We start from the raw sequence: 10,913 nt of genomic DNA on the forward strand, positions 1-10,913 counted from the left end.
TCTACTAACCTTCAACTCAAGTCAACCAAACTCGTTAATCAAATCCAAATTCAAAATCAAATCGGTAGTTTGAATTCCTTCCACGAAAACCCATTTCACAAATTTCACAACCTAGGGTTTTTCTCGGTTCTTCAAAAAGCTTAAACAGATTTCGATGAAGTGGATTTGCTCAAATTTCTCGATTTAAATGGTTGGATTCGAAGACAAGATCCTGTAGGTAGCTGCGTTTCAGAAGAAGAAGAAAGGTCAAAGGTTAGAATCAGAATCTCATCGTTTTCGAGATGGATATCACAGAGGTTTCGATCATTCATCATGTAGGCATTGTGTTCTTGGTGATATGGTTACTCACTTCATTCAATTATTGCAACTCGAATGACCCGATAGTTTACTTCGTTTCTTTGATCTATCTCTATCTGGTAAGAAAGATCTACATTGAATTTGATGTCGATTTGGGGTTAAAATCATGGGGTTTTTCAATTCGCTTTTTGTTTGCGTTAAAGGTTCATGAGAATTTCTCAACGAGATTCAGAAGAAAGGTGCGGTTTGAAGAGAGAAGGCAGGCCAGTCAAAAGAGGGTGAATCTCTTGAACTTAACTACTTTTGCATCACTTCTATTTTGTTCCTTCTAAAGAAAAGATTTAATGATTGAAGTAAATGCTCAGAACTAAGATTAAATTGAAATTGATGATCTTGACAGTGTTTAATGTTAAGAGTCCCATCTTAGGGACTGTTTGGGTGATTTTCCATTAAGTCCGTATGAATTGTCTGTGGATTTATCTGTTTGGATATATTTGGGAAGGTTTTTGTTTGGGAATTGGGAGGTGCAAGTTTTTTCGAACCTGGCTTTTTGCATAACGATCCCCTTTGAAGTTTACCGAACAAGTCATTTTCTATATCATTCAGCCGCTTGTTTTTTCATTGGGAGATGTAGTTTGAAAAAAACTTGGCTTTCTACATAATAGTCCCTTTGAAGCTTATTAAATAAGTCATTTTCTATATATTAAGCCACTACCAAACATTCATGTATAACTAGCTATGAGCCCTATTAAAGCTCATTAAGCTGTTAACAAACAAACCCTTACTTGTTAAGCCCCCTCACCCGTCTAGCACCCCCTCTTGACACAGAGAGAATTTGTGCCCATCTAGCCTCGTTGGAGGGGGCATGTTAGAGTCCCATATGGGATAAAACTTGGACCATTTTACCTGTATATATGTTGAAACCTCCCTCTTTTGGAGAGTGATACGTGGGTTCCACATATTCTGACAGATTAATTTGGTGATTTGCTGTTGGTTTCTATAATATTCTTTCCCTTTTTTGACTTTCATTTTCAATTCTTTTGATTATGCATCATTCGTTTGCTTATCTTTGTCATCAAGTTGAGATGATTGGATTTAGAGCCATGAAAGCTCATATTGATTAACCCCTTTTCATTTTGTGTAGGTACTCTCTGATTCTGAATCAGTTCGGTGGTTGAATCATATGGTTGAAAAAATCTGGCCTATATGTATGGAAAATATTGTCTCACAGAAAGTCCTCCTCCCAATCATACCTTGGTTCTTGGAAAAGTACAAACCGTGGACAGTGGTATGAACCCGATCTTAGTTGTAGCATGTTGCCAAATGCACATCTATTTACATCAAAATCATGAAATGTAAAAAAGATTCCTTGATATTGATGTGTGCAAATGACATCAACAAGTAGGGGTGCATTTAGCATAATATAGGTGTGCATTTAGTCTTCCCCTAGTTCTATCCCTTTTAGGCTATGTTTGACAAAGTAGCTGAAAAACTAGTTGTTGGCTGAAAAACTAACCATTCATCGGAAAACTAGTCATGTTTGGTAAAAAGTAAAACGAAGCTAATGTTTATCAAAAACTAGCTGATAAGTTAGATGACAATGTAATATGACCTAAAAAGACATGTTAAAAAAATTTGTTAGAAAAATATAAGGGGCATAATTGGAAAAAAGCTTCTAGAGTTTATGATGTGTTCTCAAATTCAGGGAGAAAAGAAAAGAAAAGAAAAGAAAAGAAAAGAAGAGAAATGGAAGGAAAAGGAAGGGAGGGAAAAGAAAGGGAAGGAAAATATTTTTTGTGTTCTTGAACAGAAGAGAAAAGAAAGGAAAGATGTCATTTTTACTAATATACCCTTTAAAAATATATCCATTAGACTGAAAGATCGGGTAATTTTGTTGTTTTAATAATTTTTTTAAGGGTTTTAATTTCTTTTCTTTCCTCCCACATTTGGGAGGGAAGTTTTGGGAGGAAACTCATCATTATTTTCCTTCCCTTTTCTTTCTCTCCCAAAAAGTTCCAAGAACACAAGTTTTTTTTTTTTTTTTACTTTTCCTCCCCTTCCCTTCCCTTTCTTTCCTTCGTAAAAAAAGGTTTCGAGAACACAATGTTATTGAATACGAGTAGCGTTTCAAAAAACTAGCTTACAACTAGCCAAATGGGGGATTTTTCAATAAATTTGAAAAATAAGCTAGATTGTGGTTTGCCAAACATGGTTTTAAGCTTGTATAATCGAATCTGTGCTCTTTATAGCTTTTTTTCATAGCATCCTATTATGCACCAACTTTGAAGTTCAACAAAGTTGAATGGTGGATCATACTTGGTATAAATCTTTATATATATATATATATATATATATATATATATATATATATATGAAGCAAGGGCTTGAAATGTTTTTATTTTTTATTTTTATGGTGTTTGATTGAGAAGTGGCTATTTGTTAATCTTTATGTGTAATGAAATATGCAGAAAGAAGCTATGGTTCAAAAACTGTATATGGGAAGATCTCCACCTATGATTACCGAAATGAGGGTTTGTCGACAATCTACTGGTGACGACCATTTGGTAAATTAACATGATTTTTATCATATAGTAAACAGTTCTCCTTTTTGGTGATTTCTTATTCACTTTTGATTCTTCCCGTAAAGGTTTTGGAGCTGGGACTAAATTTTCGAACAGCTGATGACATGAGTGCAATATTAGCTGTGAAACTGACGAAAAGATTGGGTTTTGGAATGTTGGCAAAAATGCATTTGACAGGAATGCATGTTGAAGGAAAGGTCCGTTGTAACGATGATCTCAAAGTTTCCATCTTTAACCATAAACCAAACCAAATAAACAAACCCAGTACATATATATATATATATGTATGTATATATATATATACATATATCTCACGCGGGGTGGATCTTGAGGTGGGATGTACACAAACCTGACGTCTACCTCAAAGAGTAGAGCGGTTGTTTCCATGAAGAACCCCGACTGTTTCCATTTTCAATGATATTTTCACCAATTTTTTGTCTTCATAATCAAAATTTATGATCTTTTTTATGTAGTGGTGTTATTTGAAATTCTTTTAGGTATTGGTAGGGGTGAAGTTCCTGCCAAAATGGCCGTTTCTTGGACGTGTGAGGTTGTGTTTTGTGGAACCACCTTACTTTCAGATGACAGTCAAACCAATGTTTGCTCATGGTCTTGATGTTACTGAAGTTCCCGGGATTGCTGGATGGCTGGATAAGCTTCTGACTGTTGCATTTGAGGAGACGCTGGTTGAGGTAACAATCTTCCGTTTTCTTTCTATTCCTTGACGAAATAGTTTCTGATTACTGATTTACATGTTTTTCTTTCAGCCTAATATGTTGGTGGTGGATGTTGAAAAATTTATTTCACCAGAAGCAGGTATAGTGAGTTTAGGTCCTCTTGTTTCTCACTTAAGGGTCTGTTTGTTAGCAGCTTAATGGGACTCAGCTTATTCAGTCAGCTATGTGGCTTAATGATATAGAAAGCGGCTTATTCAGTAAACTTCTAGGGGGGTGCTTCATGCAAAAAGCCAAACTTTTTCCTACCATGCCCCTCCCAATTCAGAAAACTCGTTCCTTCCATCTATGAAAAAACCCTCCTAAACAAAAACCTTCCCAATTTATATAGACAGGTTAATCCATACGGACAACTTTATATATACGGGATTTAATGGAAAACCAACCAAACAACCCCTTAATCTTTTTGAGTCATTGATTACTGAGAAATAAGGGTCAACTCAACTGGCGAATAAAGGCTAGGCCTTACTGGTCGCCTATTCGAGTCTCCTCGGGCCATTGGGGTGTTCTTGACCCTTAATTTTAGGGTCCATAGGATTAGTCGAGGTGTGTGCAAGCTGATTTGGACACCCATGGTTGCCAAAAATAAAAGAAATTGATGTGAAATTGGTCCATTGTCGCATTTTATAGCAGGGTTTGAACTTTGAACCTAATTTCTCGTGTTATATTTTAGAAACATGGTTCTCCGTTGATGCGAAGGATCCCGTTGCTTACACCTTAGTGGAAGTTGTGGAAGGAACGGATATGAAACCGTCAGATATGAACGGTAAGTTCACTTGAAAAGTTCGGGATTCTTTGGTGCATTTGCGAAACGGTTTCGTTAACATGACGGCTAACTTGATCTCTTTTTAGGGTTGGCGGATCCTTACGTAAAAGGTCAGATTGGTGCGTACAGGTTCAGGACCAAGATTAAAAGGAAGACGCTCACTCCAAAATGGCTCGAGGAGTTCAAGATTCCTATTACTTCATGGGATTCACCTAATATTCTCGACATTGAAGTTCGTGACAAAGATCACTTCATTGATGACACCCTAGGGTTCGTTCTATTTCCTATATCGTGATCGTTAACTCATAATTGATACAGGAAAACAAACCAAACAAGCCCAATATATCCCACCCTGGTGTGGGGTTATTTGTGAGTTCATGTATTAATAGAATGCACCCTTTTATGCAGCAATTGTTGTATAAAGATTAATGATTTTAGAGATGGTGAGAGACATGACATATGGTTGCCTCTTCGGAACATTAAAATGGGAAGATTGCATCTTGCCGTAAGAGTTATTGAACTCGAAGGAAAGGTATGTTTGGTTTCTCATTCTTCAGGGGTGAGTTTGGTACGCGGGACAAGATGATGGAAGTTCCGTTAGGAACCCAAAATTGATTAGGAACACAGGAACCGTCCCGACTGCCCCACATGTCCCTCTTCTGGATGAATATTCATCATGAATAACACATTTATGATGAGTATGTTACAACATTCACGATTGAACATGTTACAACATTCATGATAAATAACACATCCATTCCTGTGTAATGCTGTGAGCAGTTCCCGGTTCCGTGCCTTAGGACAAGACAGAACAAAGATATGTTGTCCAACATTTGGTGCGACATTAGACTCACAGAGGACAGGACTGAGTACTTTTTTGTCCCATCAAAGTAGGTGGAAAAAGATTAGGGAGATGGGATGATATTGGTAAATTACTAAACTACCCATAACTAATTAATACCCTAAAACCTCCAAACCCGTCTGCCTACCAAACACTCTCTCAGTACTGGTTCGGATACTAGAAAACACTAATATTTTTGTTTTATTTGTTCGGTATTGTTTTACTACGTTCACTGAAATGGTAGGTTCCTTACAGGTAATTGAACAACCATGTGATGAGGATGCATTGAAGAGCGAAGACGAGAAAAATTCTTTTGCAGTCGAGAAAGGAGAAGGGACCGGTAAATTGCCTGAAAAATCTAAACAAGTGATGGCGGATGATTATGAACCGATCGACGTTGAAGGGCAAAGAGAGACCGCGATATGGGTTCAGCGGCCAGGAGATGAAGTAGCACAAGTATGGGAGCAAAGAAAGGGGAAGAATCGGGTCCGTAAAGATGGCGAATCACTGAATAGTAGCATCAGGTCTGAATCATATCCGAACGACTCCAGCAGCACTGATGAAAGCCTGGAGGGGAACAAAACGAAATCAAGAAACCCGGTTAAGAGGGGGTTCCGTAAGATTGGTTCACTGTTTCATAGAAGCCCGAAAGCAGCAGAAGATGATAAATCAAGAACCGTAAATGAAGATTGCGATTCTCCACGTCAAAATGTTAGGGCAGTTAATGCAAAGGGGATTGGGGTGAAGTTGGTAATGCCAACGGACCCTGATCAGGATTCTGGAGTCGGACTCGAAGAGAGCCCGGAGGGAAGTGATCAAGAAAGCCCGGAAAAGAGGAAAGTCAAAGATAAAGTCAAAGGTATTCTGAAGCATACCGGGAATTCTGCTCGTGGGATGATACATGCACTTTCTCGAAAAGGGTCTGATAAAGAAAAGAACGTAGATTCACCGGTGCAGTCGGATTATTCCGGCGCAGGATCCTCTCCGTCACCCGAGTTCAGACCTAAAGGTTTAGTGATTCCAGATGTTTCTGATACTAGGCGAATTAACAGTTCGTCGAAATCCGAGGATGAACCTGATCAGAATGATGCAAGTAAAACTGCCACTAGTCCTTTCAGCCAAACTGGTGAAGTTAAAGAAGAAGATGATCCAAATAAGATTACAATGGATGCTGTGGATGTAAACGCAACAGACACGTGTGACCCTGGAACGATGATCCAAGGAACGGCCGACCCTGGAGCGGTGATCCAAGGAACGGCCGACCCTGGGGCGATGATCCAAGGAACGCCCGATCCTGGAACGATGATCCAAGGAACTCCCGATTCCGGAACGATGACCCATGAAACACCTTTAGAGTTCACCGGGGACCAAGTAACATCTTCTCCTTCACTTAAATAATGCAGATGATGGTTGTGTGTGTAGCCTGTATATCCTGCAAATAGTAGTTCACCATTTGTTGAGGGTGAATGTGTGTGGAGTTGTATATCGATATACTTTGTTTTGCTTGGATAGATATATACACTATATGTATGTAAATGGCAAGAATTTTGTTGATAAAAATCCCTGCTTTGAATCTTTTTTAGCTTTTCACTTTCGAATTAGATAGATTGTGGTTGAAACAAGGGTAAAAAGCACATAGATCAGGCTTACAACTCCATTCAGGCAATTCATCAAACACATGGTGTGCAACATCAAATACTCGGTTCTCTTTGATCTTTTCAAGATTGATTCTTTAAATGACTTCTTCAATGATCTCAAGAGTTCATTTGCTACACAAAGATTATGTATTATCATTGATATGTAAAGAGCTTCATAGGATTTCCCTGATTTCCTTATTACTTGCAAGTCGATAAACCTAAAAAAATGGCTGTTATGTGCACTACTCTATGATCTTATACGTAACGTGATATATATAATGTACACAGAATTTCGAAAGCTATATGTGTTTCTTTTTCGCTTTGAGAATTGGTTGAATCTGCAGTCTCCTACTAAAAGCTCTGTTGAAAAGAATTTGAGTCTGAAAAGCCGAAATGCTCGGAAGCCATGCCAAACAAGCTATCGGAGTGAAAAGAATAATCCCCATCCCGAAATCATAAGCTTGGGCGAAAACCCGTGTGAATTTCCACAGAACTGTACCTTGAATTAATGGCCTGAACGCTTGAGCAACCTAGAAATCGAAGAAAGATGGTTACTTTGGATTCAAGAAATCAAAAAGCACAAGCTTTTCCGCCATCTTTTCACAGATTCTAGAGAGCTTTTCGCTTACCAGTATCAGACCCCAGCCGGTGGGGAGAAACGCAAGACAACAAACGATCAAATCCGACACAGATAGTTGACAGATGTAAGAAAGAGCGATTATGGTTGCGATAACTGATAGAAAAAGCGAAGCTTTGAATAGCCTGAAAGAAAGCTGATGGTTATCACTCAGATACTGCCTGCCGAGATTTACGACCTGCGTAAAGATGTTCGATCCTTAGAAATCTGCAAGTATTTTGAGAACCATGAATACCATTCATATATGAATGTTAAAAGAGGAGTTTTACCTTGACTAACAGGAAAATGACGACGATTACGACCCATGAAAGGACATAAACGACAACGGTTTTGTTCGAGCCAGCTATATCGAGATGATATACTAGACCATATTGGTAAATGAAGAATCGCAATGAAAGAAGAATCTCGATGATCCGAGAACCCCATCCCGAATACCGCAGGTGGTCTTGTTCGTCATACCACCACGACTGCCAGCTTTTATCTTGTTGAATCCCGATCCCACCCTGCTGTTTAATCCATTTGTTCCAGTCTTTCCAATCATCGACTATCTTCCCCCAATCGAAACCGGAAGGATTAAACAGAAATGGGGCAAACAACCAGGTTAACGATAAGAACCAGATGGCAGACGTAATCATCACGTACATCATGTGGTTTCGGTAGGATCGTCTGATGATATCATGAACAATCAGAAGTAGTAGCAGCTCAAACCCTTTCATGAAATGGCTCCGTGAGTACAATCTATAGTTCTCCGTGAAACTGGCGTGGAAGACCACGACTTTTCTTCCCGTGGGTCGGTACTTGGCACCGCCGTGAAGTATGGTTCGGCCAAAATAGTGGGTTTTTGTGCCGAGCGAAAATGTGAAGAAAACAGCCGCTAATTGCAGCTGCATAAGAACGAAATCTTTAAGGGCACTAAGTAATCCTTTCTCGAGTGCAATTTCCATCACCATCGGTAAGCCCGTCAACAATCCAAGTTGAATAAACGATTGCGATGCTAGTGCCGTCTCCAACGACCGAATGTTATGCACTTTAGCCTCGAGAAGTAACGCTTTTTCTAAACCGCTTAGCACGAGATAGAGCTGCCCGTATAGAAACACGTAAATCCCAATCACCGATATCTGCCGGATTCGCAAAAGGATTCAACATTTAGAGAGATGGTAACAAACAAACGGCAATTAATTTGTTTGTATGGATTGATAGGTTTTTTGTTTGGGAGTTGCTAGAAGTAACACATTTTTTTATTATGAGGGGCAGGTTTGGAAAAACTTGGCTTCTACATAAAACTCTCTCTAGAAGCTTACATAATAAGCCACTTTCTATATCATTAAGCTACTACCAAACAGTCATGTATAGCTGATTGAATAAGCTGTCAATCCCATTAAGCTCGTTAAGCTGTTAAGAAACATGTATGTTCTGTAGTAGCTTAATGATATAGAAAATGACTTATTTGGTAAGCTTTTAGGAGGGAGCTTTACGTAGAAAGTCAAGTTTTTTCCAAACTACCCCACCCAATTAAAGAACACGCTCCTTCTGTTTATTAAAAAATCCTCTTAAACAAAAATCTTCCGGATCTATACAGATTAATCGAAACAGATAACTTTATCCATACAAGACTTAATGAAAAACCAACCAACCAAACAGCCCCTAAGTTTTTATGGGAGTAGATCAGATAAAGGTTCTTGAGCTTAATTTACTTTAAAAGGTCATGCTTCTAACTGAAAACAAATTTAAGGTCATTTATCCAAAGAACCGAACAAATTACCAAGCTGCTGAAGTAGAAACCGACTGTTGTGAAGTAACAAGAAAGCATGCGGAAGAAGTCGAACCGACGTCCGAGCCGGTAGATATCGCGGCTAAGAGTTTGTTCGCTGTTTCCGTTTGCTACTTTCGCTTCAAATTTCGAGATCTGATTTAGGCTCACATCACGACCTTTACCGACCTGTATGTACTCGTGGTACGTAATATGTCCACGCCGTAATGTCGTATTATATCCTATAAAATATATATATAGTTAAATAAGTTAAAAGAAAGTAATTATCAGGTTTTAAATAGAAGTAATTTTTGTACCTGCAAAAATGTCTTCACTCAAGTTGATTGTCTTTGAAGCTTTGCTTATGCCACCTCTTGTTAGATGAAACACTCTGTCAAAAAGATCTGGATGTCCATAATGGAACCTTATCCTGTCACAAGTTTTTTAGGACATTTTAAAAATAAAGTTTCAGAAAGTATGACGTATTTGGTCATCATAACAAGTTTTTTAAGACACTTTCGATAAAGTGTCATATTAGCTGTTTGAGTAAACTACGTTTTTCATACCTTTGATTTTTTGAAAATTTCTTTTTTCGTCCTTGTGTTTTTAAAATTACAGTTTCGTCCCTGTGGTTTATAATTAATTGTTGTTTTCATCCATGTGGTTTACAAATCATTGTTGTTTAAGTCCCTAAAAAGTGTACAGATTAGCTCAGTGATGAAAACAACAATGAATCGCAAACCATAGGGACTAAAACAGTAAATATAAAAGCACAGGGACTCAAGTTGCAATTTTTAACAAACCAAAAGGATAAAAAGGTATAGTTTTCTCTAGCTTTTTTACATGACACTTTTGAGAAGTGCCATATGAACGGACATTTATTTCTATAAGACACTTTTTCAAATAGAATGTTTTATTTAAAAAGTGTGTTAGAAAACTTGTTAGTACATCCAAAAGCATCCTATCAACTTATTATAACACTTTTATATCGGGTGCACAACTATTTGGTGTTATTAAATTAAGTCCTATAAAGCAGTCTATTTGGACATTTAGGCATATTTGACATCCTATAACAAGAAACCGGTACCTAAGAGGATTCGCTAGAAGCCTTTGACCGATTGTGACGAAACTAGTCTCCTGGTAAGACATGAACCATGCTAAAGAAGAAACACTGCAAGAAAGAAAGACAATACAAGGCTTAGAACATGAGTAGCTTTCAAGATCAATAAGAAATTCATCTTTGTCAACAAAAGATTCAACCTTTGACTTTAGAAAGTCAAACCCGGTGACGAAAACTCAAGAATCATATATAACATTTTTATCAAACGAACCTTCCGGTGAATATGTGTTCTCTTAAACCGAGGATTTTAGGACGTTTTCCCGATCTTGGCAGAAATTCTTGAAGGAGATTTCTCATTTTGATCGCTTCTTCTAGATAGTTATCCTGTATACTTTTGCGTATCAGTTGACTATCACATGTTTATATATATGATATATAACTGTTTGGTCCTATAAAGCAATCTATTAGGACATTTGGACATCTTTGGCGTCATATATCACAGTCTATTAGGACATTAGACATCTTTGGCATCATATGTAGTTTATACATCTTTGGCATCATATGTAGCAGTCTATTAGGACATTTAGACATCTTTGGCATCATATGTAG

General features: G+C 37.9%; 2 protein-coding genes across 4 annotated transcripts in view; one reads left to right on the forward strand and one right to left on the reverse strand.

Moving 5' to 3' along the window:
- LOC112516568 (C2 domain-containing protein At1g53590-like) lies at positions 1–6,794 on the forward strand. 3 transcript variants are annotated; one of them, XM_025123682.1, is made up of 12 exons: positions 22–245; positions 319–416; positions 501–575; positions 1,442–1,585; positions 2,766–2,861; positions 2,945–3,076; positions 3,377–3,571; positions 3,647–3,695; positions 4,287–4,379; positions 4,466–4,649; positions 4,788–4,911; positions 5,476–6,794. In XM_025123682.1, the coding sequence occupies exons 4-12, from the start codon at positions 1,481–1,483 to the stop codon at positions 6,616–6,618; spliced, it is 2,121 nt and encodes a 706-aa protein (XP_024979450.1). In that variant the 5' UTR covers positions 22–245; positions 319–416; positions 501–575; positions 1,442–1,480; the 3' UTR covers positions 6,619–6,794. The 3 variants fall into 3 exon arrangements, with proteins under 3 accessions (XP_024979449.1, XP_024979450.1, XP_024979451.1); XM_025123681.1 differs by having other exon boundaries at positions 1–416; XM_025123683.1 differs by lacking the exon at positions 319–416 and having other exon boundaries at positions 22–252.
- LOC112516567 (putative callose synthase 8) overlaps positions 6,714–10,913 on the reverse strand; it is a 19,290-nt gene continuing 15,090 nt past the window's right edge. Inside the window, exons 35-41 of the mRNA XM_025123680.1 lie at positions 10,576–10,688; positions 10,332–10,415; positions 9,562–9,674; positions 9,257–9,486; positions 7,764–8,612; positions 7,487–7,672; positions 6,714–7,387 (exon numbers count right to left, since the gene is read on the reverse strand). Of these exons, the coding sequence (XP_024979448.1) occupies positions 7,157–7,387; positions 7,487–7,672; positions 7,764–8,612; positions 9,257–9,486; positions 9,562–9,674; positions 10,332–10,415; positions 10,576–10,688 (1,806 nt within the window). The 3' untranslated portion in view covers positions 6,714–7,156. The remainder of the gene's footprint in view (positions 7,388–7,486; positions 7,673–7,763; positions 8,613–9,256; positions 9,487–9,561; positions 9,675–10,331; positions 10,416–10,575; positions 10,689–10,913) is intronic.

This window comes from Cynara cardunculus, assembly GCF_001531365.2.
Source record: "Cynara cardunculus var. scolymus isolate 2C chromosome LG 8, CcrdV1, whole genome shotgun sequence".
NCBI classification, from domain to species: Eukaryota; Viridiplantae; Streptophyta; class Magnoliopsida; order Asterales; family Asteraceae; genus Cynara; species Cynara cardunculus.

Bases quoted from the DNA above. Each gene is read 5' to 3' on its own strand.
- LOC112516568 (XM_025123681.1), top strand. From the start codon at position 282: ATGGATATCACAGAGGTTTCGATCATTCATCATGTAGGCATTGTGTTC. The intron at 576-1,441 runs GTGAATCTCTTG...CATTTTGTGTAG, and splicing joins GGCAGGCCAGTCAAAAGAGG to GTACTCTCTGATTCTGAATC. The intron at 4,380-4,465 runs GTAAGTTCACTT...ATCTCTTTTTAG, and splicing joins GAAACCGTCAGATATGAACG to GGTTGGCGGATCCTTACGTA.